Raw genomic sequence first — 25,371 nt, 5'->3', positions numbered from 1 at the left:
ACTATTACTAATGCCACATGATCCAGAAGACACTAGAAATTTAAGCCCAACAGCTCAGTAGTTCACAGACTAACCCACTGGAGTCAGTTTTTACATGATTTGTCATTACCCTCCAGTTCAGCACTGTGCAGAAGCCTTTAAGAACTTTTACCAGTTATCATCTAGCCCCCTACCCCTTTTTAATCCCACTTTCAGAAGACAAAGAGGAGTGAACTAAATTATGTATCATTTCTGTGAAACCAGAAAAGGGAAAGCAGTAAATCTTAGTCTCTGAAGTTCCTGCTGGAGCAAGTGTTACATTATAGCAGGGCTAAATAAAGAGTTGACATTTAGTCCTAGGGCTGGTCCAAGGCTTGTTTCAGTGTGACCTCTGCTTTGTACCCCAGGCACTGCAGCCAGAGTCTTTTAGCAGCTGGAGCCCCTCCTCAAAGGTTAAGAATTGAGGCTTGGGATGCAGTTTGGGCTAGTGAGGCACAGACAGATCAGTGCTTCCTCAAATTACAGACAGCAGACCCTGAATCTAGTTCACACTGCCCCAAAATGCTTACATGGGCCAAATAACAGTTCACTAACAGAAGAAGAAAATTAAGGAACACGTGGTTTCAGAAATTTGGCCATTTAGTATATAAACACTACATGGTCAACTTGTGTCCTTATACAGAAGTATTCTTGGTAATTAGACCTGTGGAGTAAGTTTAGCAGAATCAGAATTGAAGTATTTAACAGATGGACTTTAATAATGTTTAAAACAGATTACCTTTTCATTATCAGTAGTTACAGTCAGCATTCCAATCTAGAACAAGGAAGAAAATACACTTAATGAGAACTGCAAAAAAATAGGTACCATAGCTGTATTTTGGTTTCAGCCATAGAAAGACTTTAGAATTAAAGTCTTGAAACCATTCTTGAAATTAAATTTAAGTACTTTCACCTGCAACATAAACAAGAGTTGTTATATGAGTGCCTTGAACAGAATTAAACCTGACATCAAGTCTCAAAAATATATCTCCTGTCTTATGAGGTACACAGAGAAAAGGCAATAAAAGCAACAAGATGCAGCTGAGTTTGTATGGTTATACAACTGCTTGATCATATGAAACTAATTCAAAGCACACTAAAACATTGCTTGTCATGTTAAAGAGGAAGGAAAGTCAACCTGGATTTCGTGAATACCTTCCAAATTCCTTCTTTTCCCTATGACTAGTAAGCACTGACAAAACTCTACAGGAGCAATGTAAGCCAATAAGGTTTTGTTCATAGAGAATCAAAGGGGCTTTTTCCCCCTTGATCTCAATAAGACTAGAGATTTATGTTTATGGGAAATATTTATACCATATGTTGGCTTGTAACAGTCTTCTCAAATTTCTAAGGATTCAAATAAAGGATCAAAAACCTAAAGATGCCAGTTTACTTGAAAACTGGGAATTTAAAAACAATCCACTAGTTATTTTTTATCTTGGAGCAGGAAAGTGGGAGGGAAAAAAAAAACAAAACAAAAAAATACCCAAACAAACAAAAAAGTCCCCCCCCCCAGAAAAAAATAAAAAAAACCCCAACAACAACCCCAAACCAAACAAAAAAAGAGAGAATTCTGTTGAATGCTTAGTAGATTTATTATTTCTTACAGATGACATTCCTGTTAATACCACTATGTCACTTCTGAAGTAGAATTCAGGGGAAAGGCCAATTCATTTAAAATATGTGTAGTAAACAGGAAAAAGCCATTTACCAACACAGAAGAGCAAGGAAAGAATGCATGCTACATCCAAAAGCAATTGCTGAACCCAAACTGACCCTAATAAGTCTTCAAACCCATTTACAAACACTACCTACCTACTTACATTTGCTTTAACATACCTAGAGATGAACAAAAGTATTGGAAACACAGGCCCAACCAGAGATACACACCAATTGCAAGGTTTCTTAACTACAGACAATCAGGAGATGAAGCACCTATTATTTTCCCCTCAGTTACACAAGTAGAGAACTACAAAAATATCTTCACAATACTAAAGACAGTGAATAAAGTCTCAAAATCCAAGAAGTGCCAAATTCAGAGAGAATTTGCAAGCAGCTTTGCAAATACAAGGACCCCAAGAGTGAATGCTTTTCAATACAGTCAAAAGGCTTTCATTCTCACTGTTCCACTGATCAAACAGCACTGATACTAAAGAAAGTGGATTTTTCTCTATTGAAGAGAAAGGTCACTTACCAGACTAGTGCTCTTAATAGGTTCCCTCAGACTCTTTTCTGTGGTTTCCTTCTTTTGTTCTGCTATATTTGGCAAAACTGAATGCTCCTGGATAGTTTCAGTTAAATGTCCACTAAGAGAGTTCTTCAGTTTTTGGTTTTCTTTCTCTAGCTTTATTTTAGCTAGCTGGGCCTCCAACATCCAGTGTTCTTTTTCTTGTTCAAGTTTTGCAATTTTCTCCAAACTCTGCTGGACCTTTAGGAGGGAAAGTTTACAATCCAGGTTATTGAACCCAGGGAGGAGAAAAACCACACACAGGAAATGTCTGAGGACAGTATTATTTCAAGCCCTTACATAAGTGAGCTAACAAAGTGCAGCAGGTAAACAACCACTGTTTTGAGCTGTGTGTTTAGCTGTGGTTATTTGTCCAAAATGGCCACATTATTTAATTAATTTGAAGCATGAACAGCTCATAAAACTGGCAACATTGTACTAGGTGAAAAACCAAAGCAGGGAAGAAATTTATAAAAACTTGGAAGATGTGTACCTGACACTATCACTACCTTTTTCTATGCTAGAAAGACAAACTGTCCCCTTCCAGCTGTCCCACCTCACACAGTCAGAACCACCCACTTTGTCCAGGTAAGAAAACTATGTAACAGAACTCATCCAATCACTGCACATTTCTGCAGAAATTAATTTCACTCCTACTAACTGGCAACAACAAAAAAAGAATAATCAAAACATTTGCTTCTGTAACAGTCCAATAACAAGTCAAGCACTGCTGATGATACCAGCTAATAAAGAAGTGCCAATAAGTTATTCTCATTCACATGAAGCAATGGATATGAATGTGTAAGGCTTATAAATATGAGCAATATGAAACTGTGTAGGGCTTTTAAATACCATGTTACCCACTTGCTTCACTTTCCAGAAAAAAAATTATACATACTGAAAGATAGAAACACTAATCTTACCCTAACTGAAAAGAAAAATCCCTGCTCTTAATCAGTGTTAATAATTCCTGCATAGTCCAAAAGAGGACTCAAATCACTACACAACATTAAAAATTAATCCTTCAGTATGCCTTATTCCTGTGTTTATTCTGCATTTATTTTAATTATTAAAGACTACCTGACTTCCTGTATTTCCAAATGAAGATATCTATGGCATAATCCTGGCCCCTATATCTATCTACATATACATTCTGCAGATAACCCAGCCTGCCAAAGATTTCACTTTCAAAACTCTACAGGACAAATACAGTCTAATTTTAAGGTTCAGCATGTTCATATATACCTCCAAATGACCACAGACATAAATTGGAGACTTTGATACAAATTTACCTTTACAATCTACACTAACATATATGTCAGTACAATGTATACCACAATACCTGTTGTGCAAGACCTTCCCTGCTTTCTGTAGAACTCAGGAGAACTCGGCGATTGGCTAAAGCCTCTTCATAAGGCACTGAATCTGAACAAGGCTGCAGAAGAATCAAAAAACCCCTCTTAAAACAAATTACACACTAGATCAGAACATGTATTCTATTTTCTTACTACTTTCCTTACTTTAGTGTTGGAGTGTGTAAAACAGAAGCCCCTCTCAGTCCATCAGAGAGAGATCAGAATGTAGGGACTGAATTAAAACCTTCAGAGAAATTAAAGTATATTAAGCCACACAGAGATGAAGTAGAAGTGTAAGCTTTAGTTTTAAGTGAGTAGAAATATTAAGTCACATAAATATGAAGTAGAAGTTTTAAGTAAGTAAGAATATGCTTTAAGTGCCTTAAGAGAGTAAATGCCCTAGAAAATAGTGTAAAGTTTAGACCTCAGTAAAAGCTAAAAAACTTAGCCCCAGACATAATGAAAACATAGTATGAACATTGCTTACATTTTTGATACAGAACAGATAGAACTATAACTGAATAGAGCTATATGCATAAATTATGTGTAAGAATTAACACCACTTTCATACTATAGAACTAGAATTCTAATAGGTTTAGAAGGAATGTTTTAGGTTCGTGTTTTTAACTCATTGGATGATTTACAAATAAAAATTCTCTACTGGGGTGCAAAAGGCATCCTCCACCATGATGATCATTACTACCACCACACATGGAAATGGAAGAAGAAGAAGGACATTAGAAGAAACACCAGGGAGCTGCTGCCTCTGCTCAGGACTCTGTACCAGGGAGCTGCTGCTGCTCCTGCCTCTGTTTGGGACTCTGTGCTATAAAGCTTTAACACAGACTTTGATAATCTGGACTCTTTGCCTTTGAGACTGATGTGCTTCTACAATAAACAACTTTACAGCAACAACAACTGCTTTTTAAACCTATGAAAATCTCAACACTTTAGTTAAGGGAAAAAAACCCATGTTCCAAGTGCTTACTGGGCAGTAGGAAAAAATAGTTAAGAGCTCTCAAGAAATACTGCCCCAAAAGATACAGTTGATTAAAAAGTGCTCAGAAAACTCCAAGTGTTAATTAATGATCAAAGGCATCTTAACATCCTCTTCACAGACATTGCAGTAAAGCAATTTAGTAACAACTGCTAAGCACATAATGACTTAATTCTTAGTTTTAATGGAGGCAACAGGGAGATCTGACAGTATTCAGTCCTTTGGTCCAGCACATTTTTTTCCCCTATGTCTTCCAGTGAATGCCAATGTAAGAATATGTTTTCATTTGCTCCATATTCCTGGTGAATAGAGGAGGAAATATAAATAAGCAGCCACCCTCTTCTCCTTGGAGTCTTGGCACAGAAATAATTAGTGGAAATGGGTAATGGCAGAATTGGCACATACCCTCAGTTGTGAGGGAAACTACACTGTCTGAAGTTCTCAGTACCACTACTGCACTGAGGGGTCCATTTTTTCAGCCAAAATCTGGCATTCAGAGAGTCTCTCCCATTCCAAACACTGCAAATCCTTAGTTTGCATTCTCCCTGGCACAACCACCAACAGCACTGCTCTCCCTGTGCAAGCACAAACCTTGCACACTGTGCAAGAACAAACCTTCTTCAAGGACTTGATGTAGGCAGCTGCCTTCTTCTTGTACTGCAGCATGCACTCAGCTGAGAGAGGGCTGATGAACTCTGCTCCTCCCTTGGGGCCATAGCTCAACGAGGTGGTGAAGTGATCCAAGTTGTTGCTAAAGAATGAGGCCATCTAGACACATGGAGAGAAGTGGCTTTTTGAATTTAGTTGACCAAAAGAGTCATTGGAGCAATTAGTCTTTCAAAAGACAAGTATTTAGTGAAACTGGACTTCTTAACAAGGCTTTGAAACAAGCTACAGGATCCATGTAACTTAGACCTTCCTAACACAAAGCATCCTCTTCACAGTATCTTTTGTCACTCATTCGGTACTTTTTAACTCATAGCCTGAAGACAACTCAAGAATCAATGCAACACTATAGATTATTAGAATCAGAGGCACACAGAGATTTGATAAATGATTCAGCTAAGTTTAGGTTTTTTTCTTAAAAATCTGCAAAGCTAAGGCACTGTTTGAAACAAAAATATCCATTACCTTCCCTGCTCCATTTGTTAAAGCAGCAACAGAGGATAAAATACAGTCATTTGTAGTTATGAGTTTCTGTGTGGCAGTTGGAACTTCCTGTTCTAAAGCAGCTTTCTGACTATAGTGCTTGGAAATATCTGGAAAAGGAAAAGCACAGTTATGCCAAATTAAGAATACAAAACTTTTTGAAAGTCACTCACAAAAGCATCTTAGCCTAAATATATTAATTTCAACAACATAAAAATTTAAAAGGAATCAAGTATTTATCATGGAAGAGCATTCTCAATGTGGCCTAATTAAAAGAAAAAGCAGTTGTCTGACAAGTGAACAATGTGCACCTATTTTAGAAGGGAGTATTATTGCTACAGAATGGTGAAATCCCAGCTCATCACCACCATGGATTGTAATTTGAAGTAATCTTAAAAGTTCAAAATTAGCTGGGATTGAGAAAGAAGAGAGAAATCAAACACTCTGGAATATGGGAGTGTGAGGTATTAAGAGGAACATTTCAGTTGATAGCTAATGAATTATATTGACAGGTTTGTTCACTACTTCTATATTCTGCATTTCCTTTAAAGTGTAAGTTGGATTGACTTTATACAGTAGTGACCAAACTAAGAGGTAGAAAGTATTTTAAACTTATCTATGCTACAAAACTCTTGGTTTAGGGTCTCATTGTGTGTGCAATCTTTAATAGCTACTTTTTTTTTTCTTTAAAATAAGGACTCTGCAAAATGAGGCCATACTATCCATGTTATTTTGGGGAAAAAAAACCCCAGTTTTTTCTTAAAATTATGAAAACTTAATGTTTAAACAGATGACTAGTAGAAGTTTAGTTCATGGATTATTTATTTATTAGTTTCTTAGCTTGTAAAGGTAAAAAGAAAGCAGGTTTATCACATACCAGATTTATCACATTCAGCACTGTTACAGAAAGAGTGCATGTGTGCTATGCTAAACAAGAAAGAAGCAAAGATGAAACAAGACAACATTCCCAACTCTCACCTTTTAAAATGTCATGGAATCCATGAAGACTTGTAGCAATGTTTGTAAACACAAAGTTGTAATTTGTCCTAAGGAGTCCTTCTGGTCTTGTACCTAACAGTAACACATAGGAAGGAAAAGAAAACCACAACACTAAGAGTTGACCATGAATGAAAAAAGTTAGCTTTGAAAATAATTCAGTTTCCACCTACTAGAACCATTTGTATGGAGTATGAGTCATAATAGATTAATTTACTTAAATTTCCCCTTCAACAGCAAATATACATATATCCAATTTTGGCAGAGCAGGCAGGTTAAACACCTGGAAGTGATTAGTAATAAAATGTAGTTTACTAATGATTTCATAATTAAGAGGTGACAAAAGGCACACTGTCAATCACACCATAAAAACCCACAGAAAACAGGCACAGGCTAACAACCAAGACACTCACTTGGTAAGGCCAGAAGACTGACATATGTGTGTAGCTTCTCAAAGACTGCAGTCAACCTTTTCATGTCTCTGTGCAGCTCCATATTTCTAGCTCTTAAAGCAGCTGTGCAAAGAGAAGACTCACACTCTTCTTCCAAACTAGGAATATATGAATTATTTTTTTAAAAGCAAGCAATTGTCTTAAATAAAAACAAGTTCATGAGTTTTGGAGCACATACATGTTCTCTACTTCCCCAGTCCAAAGCAACAGCAGACCAGGAATTTATTTTTGAAAGGCTAACATAGCAGAGGAACTTAGCAATACATGAAAATTACTGTGTGCATCTCCACTACTAGGTGTTTCTGTCACAAGCCAGGAATGACTTATTCTCACAGCAAGGAACTGATTGCAGCAATTCAAGTTTGAAGACTTTTCCCTCTACTACATAAATTCTCTTTTGCTTCCTAAGGAGCATGTGAAAAGGTATAAAGGAGGCATAAATCAAGGTTTTTCTTCTTCCTTAGTCCAAACCCTCTCTCAAAATAGTTCTTTACACCTATAATTAATTTCCCTTCGTCAACTAAGGAACAAAGATTTTCACAGCAAAAGGGATGTACACCTGGCCAAGTTTTACTACATTGCTACATTTACTGAATGATGAACAACCCTCAGAGAGGCTCAAGGCATTAAGTTTCAGTATATCACACTTGAATAGCACCAATGCAACTGAATAACACTAAAAAATATTAATGAAAGCTTCATCATTTTTAAAGTCTCATCTGTAAGGAAGGGTATGTGTGGAGAGCCTTTAAAATATATGTTTTTAGTCCTAATGCCTCAAAAAGCCATGCCTAATCTCAAGGTTTAGAAAACAACATGCAAAAAAAAAAAAATAGTCCAGCTTTTTAAGATGGAGCAGAGGCCAGAATGTTTTAAGGTTTGACTTAATATTTGAGTTGTAGGTGCTGACAATGCTGCATGCCTGACACAGTGCCTTTAAATTTGATCTATCAAATGAAAGGTACCTTTTTAACTGATAAGGAAGAATCTTTCTTAAAAAGCCTAAGTAGGAAGCTAAATGTTCTGAGAAGGCCTTCAATTTCACAGTGGTTTCCTGAAAGGACAAAACAACAGGTAAGTGTTTTTGGTCTGTAAAAATCTTTCTGGATACTCAAAGGAGGAAATCTTACCAGGACTGTGACAGTATCCTCCGTGATGCTCTCAAACAAGTGCAGCATTCCTTCCTCCAGGGGGCGAACGTAGGAAGCGTTTTCATGGAGATACTGTGAGAACTGAGCACAGAGAGGTTTGGAAATGGCGCTGCTGACACTCCTGTGAACTCTGCAACAACTGCACGGGACATTCTGCAAAGCCTTCCCCCTTTAACAGTGCCTAAAGTGTCATTAGTGACACACAACAGTCCAGGGATGTGCAGCAACCCCTTGCATAGGACAAAAACACACCCTGAGGGAAAGTCAGAAGTACTGGAAGTCCAGGCAGAAATGCTTTGCTACAGATCCTGTCTCATCTTAACTGCCCTGCACAGCACATCAAACCCTCACTTTGTAGTTTGAAATATTCTTGCATTCCTTTCTCAACTCCATCCAATTAAGGCTAGACTCATGCACCATTTAGCCACCAGAATAAACTATCCCACCTTCCCCACAGAAGCTGTTTGCCTCCCAGCCTTGCCCATCAGCACAAATATTTGCAAAGCTATGCTGCACAAAGTGCTGAAGAACTAAACCCAAGCCAATATGAGAGCAACAGATGTGTCTGTATCTGTGTCCAGTCCAGTTTTTAACACAAGTCAAAGCATGCTTATGCTAATGCAGAGCATGGAGCTCCAACTGATCACAGGAGAATTCTTACTTCTAAAACTATGATGAGTTTCAACAATAATGAAACTTTGGCCTCATGGACCTGCCTGACTTTGCTAAAAATTTCTTAATTAAACCTCATAGTTAATTTTGCCTTCAAAAAAGCAGACCTGAGAACACAAGGTACACTCTTACATACAACCAAAATGTAACAACACCATCAGCTTTCCATTTTGGTACCTCAGTATAACAAAAAAAGCTTCTTCCACAAATTAACACAGATAGTCAAAAGCAATCCTGGCTTTTATTTTACCCCACAGAAAGCTACCTTCACCTTTGATTATTTACACCACAAGAGCAGCTAAAGATCCCAGGCAAACAGAGTACAAGAGATTTTAATTATTCCTTGTATTATTATAGTGCTGTAACACAGTGTTTACAAGAAGAGTGAGATGCTAAGCACTGATCCATGCATGCACAAACCTGGATGGAATTAGGGAAAATTCCTAAATCTAAGGAGGAGAAAATAACACATGCAGAATGCTCCTGGCTTGTGTTGCAAGAGAGAGGACTTGAATTATCCAGCATGATGCTGTAGACCCAGCAGAACCCAGCAATCCAACACTTAAAGAGAAAAGGAATACTTGAACCTGGCAGGGAATTGTCCACATCTACTTTGAGTGTTTGGTGGGGGAAATAGCTTGAAAGCACCAGACAAGACCTGGAGTTGGGGAAAAATAAATCAGTGCAAGTTTGCTAAGCCACTATCTGACATTTGTTTCACTTTCTCTACCATACTAAGGGGAGGTTTTTGAACAACTTGGTAGAGTAGCTAACCAAAAGTTTTTTTTAGAAATCACACTGAGAACACTTGCCAAGAAAAGTGATAAATTAATCAAAAATAGAGGAGCAACTACAGCTTCAGTGAGCAATAAAAGATTCTCCACTGCTGGAAAGTCACAGCAAAAGCCCTGGGAAGTACCAAGGATTGAGGGAATTAGGTCATGAATACACAATGGGGCAGGCTCCAAGGGACATAATTATGAAAACAAAATCTGAACAGCTGAATCAGAGTCAATTATAAGAAAAGGAAAATGAAATTAGGGTTCTGAGTAAGTTGCACGTTTCAGCTGTGTTGAAAAACAAAGACGTGTTAACTAGAAGGTCGGGGGAAAAAAAAAATCTATGAGAAGAGATGTCTAGGAAACCTGATTTTATTGCTTTAGTGTAAACTGCAGTAGTAACTGTAAATGCAGTCATCACACTGGGTGTCCTGGGGTGACTTCATGATGCTTGTATCCCCAGTCACCTATTCTGTTTGTTCTGTGCTGGATGTTAAGTTCTGCAGCTTTAAGACCAGTTCCAGGAGTGAAGGGGGAGAGAAGAGGTGCAGAGTTTGTTAGCAGAGGCTGCACTTGCTGCCCCACACCCTTCACACAGACTGTGCTGTCTGCAGTGAACAGCAGGAGACAGCTCTCCTCTGCTCTTAGTTAGTTTTTGACTAGCTGAGGCAGACAAGTTCCCTGCACTGTTTTTTTCTTTTTCTTGCAACTGTTTGAACCTGCTCTGGACTGAAAACCCAGAGGAGGACAGGGATCTCACACCTGAGCCCCACCAGGCCTGGCCTGGGCTGAGGCATTTCCCAGCACTGGAGGGACTGGGCACAGCCTGAATGAGCTGGGCTGTGACCCAGGATGTGGGGCAGTCTCTGCTAACAAACTCTGCACCTCTTTTCTCCCCCTTCCCTCCTGGAACTGGTCTTAAAGCTGCAGAACTTAATATTCAACACCAACAGAACAGATTATTTGGGATACAAACATCATAAAGTCACCCTAGGACACTGGACCACATTAAAAAACAAAAAAGAGACACCACTCCTACTCCAAAAAACCTGAAAGATGATGAAACTACATGATTTTCACAAGAAGTACATGCCATTCTGAGTGCATTTGGTGGCAGTAGCAAGAAAATGTTCTCAAACTATGCTGAATCTCTGCAGAAGGATATTCTTCACTAAAACAGTTGAAACAACTGAGAAGGCAAACAGAAGGGGATTTGTCTAGTGGATAACAACCTTCATAAGCATATTTTTTTACCTGCAAAGAGATTATAGGAGGTTTTCCAAAGAACAGGAAAGTTTTTGATAGTTAACATTGACACCACATGCACTGCAGCCACTTGATCAATGCAAACCACAATTCACCTCAGTACCTTAAGTCTGAGTCCTACCAACTACTAAACTGAAATTAAGAGACTGAATCACTCCCTGCAACTTAAATACTCACAGATCCCCTTAAACTATGAAGTCAACTCTGATCTTAAGGCAATTTGTTCCAAAGCACAGATATATGCATCCTCACACAAATCCTCATGCAGTTATTTTCTCTATTTCACAGCATATGAAAACAAAGTCAAAACATGCAGCTTAACAGCTCTGGATGATACTCTCAAAAATCTTTCCATGGAATTGTGTCAAAAGAAACGAGTCAGATTTCTCATATTAATTTCAACATGCTTTATAAACTTGAAGGTTCTGAACACTTACAGGAAACATCTTCACACAAGCAGCCCAAAAATCAGATTATGAAGCTGTCTTTTGACAGGGGAACAGAGTCCAGGTTATCTCCCTCATAAGCCTACCCTCTATCTTTTAATATTACAGCTACACACTTTAAACACAAGACCAGATTCTGTCTCAACATCTACTATGCCTCAGTGCATTAACTAAAATAAGCTCTATCTAGCAAAGCAATATTTGTGCATTATTGTTTTAAAATAAGTCAGCTGAACATTCAACAAATGCATTTCAATTTAGCAATTAAAAAAAGCAAAGCTTTGACTTGATTATCATATTGCTCTTCTAACAGAGGCACAGGGGAAAAGGATCCTCTGCAGCTACACCTCACACACATTCAGAGAATTAATGGATTAGAAAAAATGTCTCATGCAGAAGGAGCTGGCTCTCAGGAACACACACAGAGCATTCCAGAAAAGGTAGCACAAGTTGGCATGAAATCACTCATTAAAGTCTAACTAATTGAATATCTTTGTAGCTGAAGTGTGTAAACTTTACCTTCTGGTTTAAGGGTGATATTGTGTCTGTTGCAGAATCAATGGGGAAGATCTGTACCTTCTGTTCAGTGTATGTGTGGAAGTTCAGGAGAGCTGTTACAAGTTCTTGGATAAAAGCCATGGCCTGGCCAGCAAGGTCTCGCAGCTTCAGCTGTAAAGACAATTATAAAATTATTGTATTTGACATAGATCCATCTAAATGTAAAAAAAAAAAAAAAAAACAAAAAAAAAGAAAAGCTATTTTGATAGAAAAAAAAATCATTATCAGTAATTTCTTTCTTGTTACTAATTCAGCCTAAAATGCCACTCAGAAGGGCACACTGGTCTTTGACAACAAAGTATCTTTTCATTTCACACAACTGGTGATGGTTTGCCTCTGCTGCATTTTTCAAACTTGCAAGCCACAAAAACATTTAAGAGGTCAGCACAATTACAGAAACCATGTCTGAAATTTCCAAAGAACAACAGATTAATTGCTGACAGCAGTTCAACACCAGGTTGCAAGGAAACCTCAATTTAATTAGTAAAAGTCCAATGATGTTTTCTCCCAGAATTAAAGGTGACTGCTTCCCTAACCAAGAACACTCAATTCTTATTCTCCTGGACAGAACTCAGCTGCTGCTCATGAGTAAGGCTGTTCTGTGGCTTTAGTAAAGCAGGAAGGTATAATCCAGAATGGAACATAAATTCAAGAGAGAAAAAAATTATTCTCTGCTGGGGTTTATGAGAAGAGAATAATTTTATAGTGACATTTCAGCCAAGAATAACTTATCCTTCAGAGACATACTCTCAATGCTTCAATGGACTGTTAAATCAGGTCAATCTTGATTATGGATCTGGGATGGTGGCAAATAATTAAAACAGTCATCATACTCTGTTTGTGGATGTTAATTAGCCATTCAAGGAAGGGAAACAGACACTATTACTGTTTTGCTGTCCTTTACAATGCAGTCTGTGCTAATACACCAACATTATGCCTCCACTGTCAAAGCCAGTCATAAAAATCTGGCCTGGAACATTTTCAAGACTGCAGATCTTGAAGCATTGCAGCTGCCTAACATAGTGCTAGCAGAAAACAGTAAAAGGAGAAAGTCTCCATTCAGTCATTCAGAGTTTTCTTGGAACTCAGCAGCAGCACCTGAAATTTAAGTCTATTTCCATCACAAAACTGAACAGCAGGTCACTTGATCTCACAGCAGCCATTAGGAAAAAGGTCTCTTTACAGGCACTTCTGAAGAATGGAGAAAGGAACTGTTTTAAATCTTCCTGCAGCAGCATCTAAATGCACTAACTTGACTGCTTGAGACACACAAGGAAACAGAAAAACACCCACAGTGCTGTAGAGCCCAACCCCAGTGGTAGCAACACAGGAGAATTTTGATTGCATCAGGTTTCTGATTTGCTGTTGTAAAAACCCTTAAAATATTCAGCCATTCACAGAAAACCAATGCTCATTTCTGAATACTGAATAAAATCAACATACACAAGGAATCTCATTAAATTACAGTAGTGAACAGAAACTTTTTCCTAGAAATGTTTAAAAATACAAGGGTTATTTTGCTGCAAGTAAGAGGTGCTTCAGCAGGAACATCCCACAAAATACAAATGAACCATGCAGAGGTGTCAAAGTGATATGATTTATTCCTTGAAAGGGTTGTGACTGGTGACAAGTGATGTTAACTAAAAGGGCATTCTAGTGCACACACCAGTGTGCAGTTTATAAATACATACATTCTCTGGAGCTCAAGTGATGTGACTGAAGAAGCTCAATTTGAGAGAAAAGGAATTTAGGATACCAAACTACCTTTTTTTAACTAAAGACTTCTGAACTACTATAATTTTAATCAACTTTAAAAATGAAATGTTCCAACTACTAGCTTACTGAAGGTTAACCAAATAAAAGAATATTTCATGCAACTTTAATAAGACTCCTTGACATAACAATATACACAACTTCCTGGAAAGTGTAAAGGCTCAGTGGGCAGAAATGCCCTCAGAATATCACCACAGTAGTGGACAGGTGATCTTCTGCCATTTCAGGTACTAAAATGACTGGTTTAATTTCAGTATCTGTGTAGAAAGTTGCACAGAGTCACATGAAACCACAAGAAACAGTTACCTGATTCCTTCTGTTGTGCAATGGTACATTCAGAGCATTGTATCGAGAAGACCCTACAGGACAAAAATTGAGTTATATGCACTGTTTGAATTGTGGAGAGTTTTAAGATATATTTTTTGGTAAATACTGATAAAAAAAATTGCAGGGATATTACAGGTTATTAAGTAAGCAGTATTAACTAAAGAGATACAAACAAGGTAGGCCTAAATATCCTCACTTAAGGGTGTCTGTGATTAAGTGGAGGGAAAGCAGTTCAATACTTGCCTCAGACTTAAAGTCAAATTTAATCATCTGAAAACCCTGAATTTGAAAGATAAGAGTAGACTATTCTTGCCCAAAGAACAATATTCATCACAAACAAAAGTAAAAAAATATTTCAAAAGAAATCACACTTAAAGAATTCAAGATTTTTATATTTCAATTAAATTCCAAGGAGGGGCCAAGTAAGACTAATATATTTTTGAATGGTTTCAATGCTTTTCAAAGCTCCTGGATATACTTAATATGTTGACAATTTAGACTAAGATGTACTCTTCATGTATTTCAGCATTCTTCTCCAGTCATGAAGTAACTAGAATGGTTATTCAGTTACAAGCAGCCACAATTAGAGGGGCAGAGGGCTATTTATACTTAGAGAACAGCTTACAAAGTCTTAGAGATTTAAAAGGGATCACATCCATTCTCAATTCAGTTGAACCACAACCAGATTAAAATTTGCTCACAAAGGAAATGTACAGTCTCTTGTTTCTTTTGTGCCATTCACATTTGGCTATTAACACATGGGAAGAGGTAGTTACATTTAGAGGATAAAAACCTTGTCCAAAATTATTGGATCCTACTTCTAACTAAATGCTTCAGAAAACTTTTTCTGCTCTGGAAATCAGGCTTAGCAGTCATTTGATTGTTACTGAAATTAGCTGCTAGTTACACTTGAAGCCAACTACAGTGTCTATAGGAAGACAGCTGGAATCCACAGCAAACAAACATCTCCTGACTTTTATTGTTCTGTCACTAAAGAGATGTTCTCTGTTTGCAGTGTTTTCTACTACACAAGCAGAGGCCTTATTCCATGGTAGCTGAGTGAGCAGATAAATTATTTTAGCAAAATTCTTGCTACAATGGGAACCATCTATAAAAAAATGCAAGCTAAAGAAGGCAGAGAAGTAGAAATAGGCAGCAGATGCCAGGCAAAGTGAGAGAAGTGAAAAGGATACCAATTCAAGGCACCACACTTAAGTGTAATGTGCTGTATGGGAGTCAACATTTCCTAGAGAGATGATTATCTGGTGTTCCTAAGCCAAGACTCACTGGATTGCCAAACCAGCTGAGAGCTTGGAACACTCACCCCTGCAGCACCTGCCAGATCAGCTTTTAGACAACTAAGGCTACTTAAAACATTGTCATCAGCTTTTAAACTGAATGAAAAATGCAAAAGCTACCAATGCAATATACAAGAAAGCCTGTTTTCACTTCTCTGCTCCTTCTTTACTACTTTCAGCTTTTCCACTACTCAGGTCCTCCTAGCCTTGAAGGGTCCAAGAGAGCCCAGGCAGTGCCTGTGCCTTGTGTTCAGCTATTCAGGAAAGCACACAGGGCACAGCACTGACCCAGCACATACTAACCCACACTTGTACCAAAGCCATGCAAAGGCTGAGCACTGCTAACTCCAGGGCATCCTCTGCACTTCAGCTCATCTAGCAGCAGTTGGAAAGGAAGCAGAAAAACATTTCTTAAGGTTCACAGAGCTTTTTTTCTCTCATGAAGAGATGAACATGTCTGAGACAGCTTCAAGTAAGAAGTACTCTGTTTTCTGATCAATGAGACACCCTGACAAACTCCCCACTAGTAGTAAGTGCAGACCATTATTGATAAAATATCTCTGCAGCCACCAGTTTTCTCCCACCTTAATATACTGCAGCTCTGCCAAAAACAATACTCCATGAGATGAGTAACCAGTCATTACAGAGCAGCCATTAAACTGACCATGTTCCTTCACTGTTTACAATAATGTGTCAAAACTAAGCAAGGCAAGTGGCAAATCACTTAGGAGCCTGCAAAAGTTTCCATTTTCATTATGTATATAAAAACTTGCTACTTTAGAACTACTGAAGAAGACCATGACAAGTATCAGGAATACTTACTACAGTTAACTCCAATTGTCTGTTCAGATGTCCAACATTTCTTACAGCTAATACATTTTAATTCTCCCTCCAGATGGATACCCCAAAAAAATCAAACCAATACCCAGACCAATGCATACGTACTTGTGTCATTAAAAGGTACTTTTTCATTAATTATGCATAGAGATTCTTCCAGTCTACTGCCCAAAGCTGCTTGAAGATTCTTTAGCTGTTGCTGGCTAAATAACAGAGAGACAAACGAAAAACCACACACACACACACATTGTAAACCTTTAAAATTTCATCTGTATCACCAACATCATATGTCACTATAAGCACCCCTTGAGTGTATAGGTATCTGTCTCCTTCTAGACTTCAGATAGAAATAATGCAGTGGGAGTCATTTGTCCTCCTTTATTTCATATTTAACACAACACCAAATCCTAATGCCTAACCAAAGCAGCAAAAGTTACCATAAACTTGTAAATCCTAAATTCCATTCTTGAGAAGCTTCATTTACTTCAGAGTTAAAATCCACTTTATTTTCCTACTGTAAAACTATTATATAAGCTATATGAAGGCATTCTTTTCTGCTAGAATTTGGATGGGAAGGTAAAATTTGTCACTATGCATCCAATGCAGTTTTCCAATAAGCAGGTAATGAGCTGTCAATAATTCAAATAACTATGTCACATCACTATTTGAGATACCTCAAAGGCTTTTCAAAACCCCATATTTAAACACTACTATGATACTGCCTGTTCTGGCAAGACTTGACAATTATGTTTCTGATACATTCTCAAGTGATTTTTCTCTAAGTTTTCTTTGCTTGCATTTGACTGTGTATATACATGTGAACCAAAGTAATCAAGACTACTAATATAATGAGAATAGATTCCTGAAATTAACAGTAATATATTCCAGCATTATATACATATGTCAAAGAACACTTCATTACTGATTCAGACCTTCCACACCTTACCCAGCTTAGGCCCCCAAATTCTTCACTCTTTTGCTTCCCATTTGACATCTAGAACTCCTGCACATATAGTAGAGGGTGGAAGATGTCAAAGTGACAGCTCTTTTTCCTTTCTTACAACATTTGATGCACAGAAACTTATCAGGTCTAACAAAGCAAAATAATCCAAAATAGACAAGGAAGATATGAAGGAACTGGCCAATAGGTAGCTCATGCACATTAACAAATATTTTTCTTGGAGAGCATCTCCAAAATTGCATAGAAACTGTACAGCAGCTACAGCAGTAGCATTGAGCATGACAGAAAATGAACTCCAAGACAAATTGCAAATTACTGGTATTTCCCTTTCATACTGTAGAGGACTGACAAACAAGTAGTCTGACATGTTTTGCCTTACATTCTGCCCTTTAATTTTCAAAGCATGCAGGCTGTCTCATCTCACATCCTCTGCTTTTCTGAGTAAAGTGTGGGTGTCAGAAACAAATGGATCCCTTCCCCTGACAAAGCAGGGAAAACAGAGGGGCAGTATTCCCAGAGACACATCCTGCCATGTGTTCAACAGACAGTGATTTCAGTGTTTAAAATAAAGTGTCAGGCTTTATTACTTTTAAAAACTTAATATAGTATAACTGAATATAGCAGGGACAACTTTTTGCAACGACATCAATTATCCAGTCACCATGGAACATGATAGACAAAGCCTAAACTGAATAGTAGCAGATTAAGACTACAGTTTTTCAAACACCACAAAGAAAGCAAACAGCAGCCAAACACAGCTTTCATCCTCTTTTCCAAGTCATTTTTGGTGAAACCCTGACTTATATTAGGGGAGCTATTTGATTCAAGTATCTTCACATCTACCAACATAATTAAAATACACACTTCAGGGTTAACATGTGAAAGAAGGAACTCTGCATCTGATCATTCACTACACATCTTAATCATTCTATACTGCACATGTATCTTCTAAAAAATGCAGCTTAAACTTCAGAGAAATGCACCCTAATTTGATTTGGCCCACGGTCCTCAACTTCACATTTTCTACAACTTGTCTTCAAGACAATGAAAATAGTCCAAAAGTAGCAATATAATTATTTTATAAAAACATTCAAACATTCTAGCTGAGAACATTATGCCTGATGCCAAAACAATTGCTCAAGCAGCTTTTGCAGTGGAGAGAGATTTTTTGAAACTCTTTTGAGTCAGTTCTCTCAGCATGTTACTCAAACTTTGTTCTTAGAAGCAGTTTTTACAAACTCACATATCTTTGTTTCATACAAGTTTTTGCTTTCTATGGTTTTCCATTACAAATAAATTCTTTAAGCTTTCATCAACATCACTGCTATTCAAAAAGCTTGGAGACAAAACTACTCTTACTGAAAGCAGAAATTGTGGAATTGTCTAGTTCCACACATAGCAAAGGAAAAGGGGGCTTTGACCTGTGCTGTTCACACTTGTCTTCATGATAATATAGTTTTAAGTCAAGTCTTATAATTAAACCCCTTTTTAAAAAGCTATTATTCCTTAAAAATAAGTCAGTTAATGTTTCATAGCAGCAATTATTTCTTTACATCAATGAAATTTTCATTAATGAAATAAAGACACTTACCATTCTTCAGTTCGAAGCCTACAGTCCTTGGCTTCTCTTTCTAGTGTCTGAGACTTGATCTTTATGCAAGAAGATAATCTCACAATGTAAGTGCTGACACAGCAAAACATTGCATTTCAAAACTTTTCAAACTTGCAAGCAAGAGGAAAAACTCCTTACTTCTAATTTGGCTTTATCATTCTGCAGCTTTTCTATGGTCTCTGTGTATTTCTTGGTTAAGCTGTCCACCACAGCTTGGTGCTGGGCAGCATCCATTTCCAAAACCTCCAGTCTGCTCCTCAGCTCTGCTTCTAAACGTTTGTGCTGCTCATCTGCTTCAAAGAACTACAGGAAGAAAAGCAAAGCTCTTAAAAAAGCTTCAGTTTACTAATGAAACCAGTCCTTTAAGTGACTCCAATTTCATTAGGTTAACAGCAATTACCAGTTCTCAGACAAGGAGAAATTTTATTTTATTTACAGAGAAAAGATTCAGGAACAAAGTACTTTAATAAGAAGGGAAGAAGTTTTGCAGTACTAAGCACTCTTTAAATATACTGCTGACTAAAAGCAGATACACGAAAAACTGAACTTGAGCCAAAAGGTTTTTCTCAAGTTTTCTGAAGTGGTATTCCAATTTGGTGGATTCCTGACTTAATTATGGCAGCTTGCAGAAAACATTTTAAACTTTAGAGTAATTCTGAAACAGTTAATGAACTAATAAGAAATTTCCATCTAGTATCAGGCTATTTTCAGTAGGGCAGCTGTCACCAAAAGTTAAAAATCTAAATGAGAAAACACATGTTATGTGATTCTACACATTGTCTTATAAATCCAAGGTCAAAATACTTTATTTCCCTAGTGAACACCTTTACAAGCCAATCTGATCTAATCTACTGCTTTGCATACAATATTCTAAACCCACCAGTTTTCAGACAGCACTTTACTTTCCATATCTTTGTTTGCATCACCAGTTTTCTGAACCAAAAATAAAGGCAAAACAAAATTTCACTCACAAGTATATGCAATCGTTCATTCTCTTCTATTTTCTTCTGAAGATCTTCATTGAAGACACTTTTCTGTTCTTGACTCAGCTGAGATGAGGGTTCTACACTTTTCTAGCAGAGACAAAATGCACTCATTATCTCCAAGTCCCAGGTTTGTGAGAGCAGTTCCCACAGGTAATTCCCAAAGGGGCACAGCAGCAGATGTCCTGCTGACACTGACTGATACATCAAAAGGTGTGAATATTGCACACAGCACCAGCCTCAAGCAGCACACTTTCCTGCACACCCTTGTGACCCTACAGTGGTGCAACACTGCCAAGGGAAAGCCCTCACTCAGGTGTCCCATCCACACACACAGGGAATCAGTGACTTGGATGGGCAGCAGCCCACCTGAATTCACTGGAATCCAGCATGATCCCCTGCAGTCAGTTACCAAAACCCTCCACACCCAGGCTCAGATGGTTTGGCAGCTGTGTTTAAGGCACACCTGTCCCAGCAAGGGTGCAGGTGTTAGCAAGATTGCTCTCAGCAGGCTGTAGCACAAGGTGCCATGGCAACCACAGGATCTTCCCTGACCATCAACCACACATCTCTCTGCCAACTGTTTCCTCATTTTTCACTCATTTAATCCAAAAGACTCAGACCACCAGTGAATCCCATACACCACAATGCAGAAGAAAGGTATTACCATCTCCAAACACAGGGAAGCCTTTTTGAATTTAAACTCAATACCAAACTTGAAGAACTAGGGGTATGTAGGGCAGATAAGCCACCTCTCTCTTTGATGCCAGCCTGTGAACTCCACCTGAGATGTGAGCACATGTTCTGCTCCTTCTAAAAGGAATGCACTCTGACACAGATCAGGGAACTGAAGCTGTGCATTTTAACAGATGAACAGGAAAGAAACTCAGTGGAATTGCTTGCAAAGCTACTAAAGACAGGCCAATAACCTTCAAAATTTGAAAACATGGCTAGCAAAACAGCAACTTAGAGAATTTGAAATAAAAGAAGGGTCAAACTGCATTTGAAAGAAAAATCTACTGTGGTGCATGAATAATGCAGTTAGAAGCACTATGCTTGTCAAGGAACTGGACAGCAAAAAAAGTGGGCAAGAGTTTAGGGGAAAAGCAAGGACGATGATCATTTTACTAATCAATTCAATGATTTCTTTAAAGCCAGTATTAATAACTACAGCACATTGAGAAAAGACAGCACCAAGAAGAAAAGACAGCAGTAATTAAGAGGGGTTTCCTCATGAGGAAAGCAGAAAGACACACTTGAGAATTACTTAAGTCCAAGCACACTACCCCTGGAATTGTGATGCTACCTACAGAAGGCACAGTTGGTCTTAGAGTATGATACTTGGCAGAGAAAGATCAGTGTTGAAATCATTCTGTCATTTTGAAGTAACAGAAAGAATAAAAGCTAAAAATTTTCATTTCAAAGCATTTGACAAGATTCACATAGAAAAGCTATGATCACATGCTGAAGAGTTAACTACCAACATCAAAATTATAAAGGAAAGAGATGGGGATGGGAAACGAGGAGTGAGCAGCTTTCTGCATAGCAGCTGACTAATCACAGAGCTCCAAAGTATTTCCCAGTTGTCTGAACACTCAATAAATATCCATAAAAGAAGACAGCAATTCAGCATCAATCAGCTGACAGACTAGAAGACTGGAGAACCACATAGCATGTATTATATATATATATAAATTCCTGTTTTATGGGTATTTTCACTAACATCAGGTAAAATAACACAAGTTCTGACAAGAACATTTGACTCAACCCTTGACACAAAATACCTACTGCTAAAAATCAGGATAAGGCTTTGACAGGTGAGGAGCAGACATCTGCTAAGCAAGTATTTCTTGCCTTCAGCACATACTTTGTTCTTTTTGCCCCGAGCTTCACTTAATGCAAGTTCATCTTGAAGCAGTTCCACCCGCTTGGCAAGTTGCTGATTTCGAAAGGTCAAGCTATCCATTTCTTGTTGCAGTTTCCTCAGTGATTGATCCTTCATCTTCAGTTGCTCCTGAATGCCAAAAATAATTAAATTTTAAATTTTCACACTTATTTTTACACATTATAAGCAAGTACAAATTAGTAAATTCATTCACTTTTTAAACACTGAAGAGACAAAAAGTATCATTTCTAAACTAAAAAAATCTATTTCACTTCCTTAAGCTGACCACAGATCATACCCAAGTAGCTATTTAATTCTTTAAGATAATCAAGAAGCAACCTTCCCCTTTTACAAACTCAGCACTTACAGAGAACAGGTTAGCTGCAAAACAGAAATTCTTTTATTAAAATCAAGTTCCTTCTTCATTCTTTTATTGACATTACTTTTCAGTAAAAAGTATCCCTATATACTTATTTTGTCACAACTGAGTACACCTGACATGAACAGTTTTTAGAGATTACCTTCAGTGAGGCAGAGTTTGCTTGCTCATCTACAACTCCTTTTTTCAGGACTTGGTTCTGAGCACGAAGCTGAAAAACAAGAGATGTCAGTAAGTATGCAAGACAACAGAATGAATAAAAGCCATTCATCAGAAAGTGCACAAAGCATCATATTCTCTCAGGAGAGTACCAGGTGGGAATGCTTTTCCAAGTATTCTCTTCAGCAGTGGTATCAGGTTGAAAAAAAGGATTCATTTCATATCTTGACTTGGCAAGGAAGAAATAAGTTTACCACCTGAACATTTTGGTCAAATAGAACAGAATTCTTAATAAATACCCTTGAAGACAGTTACTTACACATAGTTAAGATTTGAAGAAATAGGAAGAAATTTGGAAAAAGTTGCAACCTCTTCCCTGACTAATGAAGTTCTTGGTCATGTTCAGGGCTACTTCTGTCTCTCCCCTCTTCTCCTCAAAACTGTCTATAACCAGTTCTAGAACACAAGCAGGACTCACGAAGTCAAAATCTGTATCAACTCAAGAGGAGTTTAACTCTGGCAGAAGATGATCCAGAAAGAACAGACTGACACAAAAAGGCATAAAAAGCATAGAAGGAAAAGCCCTCTAAGCCTTACTTGTACACTACCCAAAATCTGAGCTAAAATCACTGCAGTGAAAAGTGATACTCAAGAAATCTACTTCCCAGTCACTTCACAGAGTACCTCTACCCTGCAGCAATGAAGATACTGACAGTTCCATCTTCCCATTCCTTGAAAACTGCTTGAATCCTGGTTTCTTCAAAGGCAGTTTGTGCTCCTTTGACATGTGTGAGTCCAGCTGTTGCAGATATAAATTAAAAGGGTTTGTACAGTGCTTGGGAATACCTCTGGCAGGTGCATAAAAGGCAAGATTCAGTGTAAAACAGCAGTGGCTCACTGTTTCAGTGTGATGACCGAGTGTATTTGAAAGGTCAGAAGTCATTGCTAAGCTGTTTCCCCTGCAGTATTCCCACTGTGCTGCTCAGGCATCACAAAAGCAAGACAAGAAACTTCCCAGTGCACCACAGAAAAACTTCCAAGCACAGGGTTTCCCTAGCAAGAAGGAGCAGCAGTTTTACACACCTGTCTTTGTGCCACAGCTACTACTGCAGGAACACACCAGGCTCAGAGAATGCAGCAGCTCAGCCCTGCTGCACCCAGAGACCCCTGAAGTCTGACCCACACATGCTGTCACAAATCTGCTTTGACTATTTCCTTCATGAGAGAGCCAGAAGCTTCAACTTGTGTGTTTTCAGAGTCTCTTCTCATCCTTCTTCTGGACTGGTCTGTGAATCAAGAGGAAAAGCAATCCTTTGGCTGGGACCTCTGCCAGCACTGCTGGAATCTGTTAAACTCTTGTCCACCTCTCTCCATGGCTTTCACAGCACCATTAAGTGACCAGGCTACTCCAGGGCTACTCTCCATTTCCACCTGCACACAACAAGCAGCCAACAACAAGGAGGAGAGGGTTCTGCAAAGGGGAGTCCCACAATGAACTGCACTGCAGGAGAAATGGGAAAATAGTTCCTGCAAAGGAGAAAGGAAATGCCACAGGCTGAGAAGTGCATGGTGAAGCTCAAAGAAAGCTTCTGGACACCATGGTACTAAAAGAAAAGATCCAGCAGATGGAACTCCTGGAAGCTATAGTTGGGAGTCCACATTTCCAATGCTCATTCAGTAATCAAGCACCAAAATCCCTCCATTATCTTATCCTCAGCCACTATTTATCTGCAAGGAATAACAGAGCCTCTGTATAAAACAAGATGAGAACTCCGTGACCTACAAAGCTACAAAGTAAATTAAACTTCCTTAAATTCTTTTGTGGAAGCATTAAAAAGACATCCATCTATGGACAATTCAGATGCTATACACGGTGTTTTTTATAACAATTCTAAGGAGAAGAGTATTTAAAGACATTTAGGACTGTAAGCTGGGAGAAGTGTCAAATACAGACAGGTGCCTTGTGCCAGTTGTTGCTGTGGGGCTACACAAAATCGAAGGGCTGCCCTTCTTCCCCAAGGCTGTTGAAGCACTCTGCACTGAACATCAAGAGTCTCCTTTTTCTTTTAGTGAAGAAGAAAGCATGAAGGGCTCTGTATTAAGCAAGGCTCCACTGTTTCAGAAGTCATCTCAGGCACCTTGGAAAGGGAAGGCATTCTCCACTATGGGCTACACATCTCTGCAAGCCCAGCACCAGAGACGGGATGCAAAGGCACCTCGGGCAGAAGAGAGGCAGGAGGCAAGAGTGGAAGCAAGCGTCCTGCTCAGTTCCACGACACTGCAAGCACCGCTGTCCCCGCCGAGCCCGGCGGGCGAGCTCACACGGTGAGGGGCCACCGGGACCTCGGCAATGCCACAGCCACCGAGCCTCAAGCCCAACCGGGGAACGAGGCACAACACTCCAGTTTCGCTTCCCCAGGACAGCTCAGCTGGTCTGTGCTCAGGATGTGCTCAGATGGGGGCCCCTCTGATCCAGCACAGCACAGCCGGCACCCCGCGCCTCCCGCGCCCCCGAGGCTGCCTCGCCCCATCCCCCGGGCCCAGCACTGGGCGCTACCCGCGGCGCCAGGGCTGCGGGCCCCGGGGGGCGGCAGATGGGCGCTGGTGCCCGGTACCTTGGAGTACTCCTGGGCCAGCTTCTGGTACTTCCCCTGCAGCTCCGCCGCCGCCGCCATCTCCGCCCCGCCGGCTCGGCTCGGCTCGGCTCGGCTCGGCTCAGCTCGGCTCAGCTCGGCTCAGCTCGGCCGGGCTCGGGCGCTCCCGCCTGCCCCGCACGCCCTCCAATGGGAAGACGCACTTCCGGGTTCAGGGCGGTGGGAACGCGATGACGTAACCACGCCATGGGCGATGCGGAGGGGCGGAGCTTTAAGCCGCCGGCGCCACCATCTTGACGCAATTTCCAAGATGGCGCCGGGAGGGGGGCGGGGCTCGGGAGCCGGTGACGTGACACCGGCCGGGGGCTCGCTGTCCATTGCCATGGCAACGGCTGCGGGGCCGCGCGCGGGCTACGGAGCGCCGCCCCGCCCAGAAAGCTTCGCCCGGGAGCGGGCTGGGGGCTCATGTCGTGACAATCGCGACTGGGGAGGCGGCG

The 25,371-nt window shown here is 39.5% G+C and overlaps 1 protein-coding gene across 5 annotated transcripts in view; it reads right to left on the bottom strand.

Moving 5' to 3' along the window:
- The window catches only part of PPP1R21 (protein phosphatase 1 regulatory subunit 21), a 31,905-nt gene extending 6,753 nt beyond the window's left edge, over window positions 1–25,152 (bottom strand). Inside the window, exons 1-19 of one of the 5 annotated variants that reach the window (XM_079329572.1) lie at window positions 23,364–23,440; window positions 22,965–23,079; window positions 22,264–22,332; window positions 21,725–21,871; window positions 19,846–19,947; window positions 19,013–19,177; window positions 18,854–18,912; window positions 16,410–16,504; window positions 14,146–14,198; window positions 12,028–12,177; window positions 8,325–8,426; window positions 8,160–8,248; window positions 7,156–7,292; window positions 6,725–6,817; window positions 5,729–5,856; window positions 5,213–5,365; window positions 3,588–3,680; window positions 2,213–2,446; window positions 758–793 (exon numbers count right to left, since the gene is read on the bottom strand). In XM_079329572.1, the coding sequence (XP_079185698.1) occupies window positions 758–793; window positions 2,213–2,446; window positions 3,588–3,680; window positions 5,213–5,365; window positions 5,729–5,856; window positions 6,725–6,817; window positions 7,156–7,292; window positions 8,160–8,248; window positions 8,325–8,426; window positions 12,028–12,177; window positions 14,146–14,198; window positions 16,410–16,504; window positions 18,854–18,912; window positions 19,013–19,177; window positions 19,846–19,947; window positions 21,725–21,871; window positions 22,264–22,332; window positions 22,965–23,009 (1,950 nt within the window). In that variant the 5' untranslated portion in view covers window positions 23,010–23,079; window positions 23,364–23,440. The other 4 variants (XM_079329570.1, XM_079329571.1, XM_079329574.1 and 1 more) reach the window with 4 other exon arrangements.
- Between the last annotated feature and the right edge of the window lie 219 nt (window positions 25,153–25,371).

Source organism: Erithacus rubecula (genome assembly GCF_903797595.1).
Source record: "Erithacus rubecula genome assembly, chromosome: 2".
Taxonomy (NCBI): Eukaryota; Metazoa; Chordata; class Aves; order Passeriformes; family Muscicapidae; genus Erithacus; species Erithacus rubecula.
This window is presented reverse-complemented; position numbering and strand designations above follow the sequence as displayed.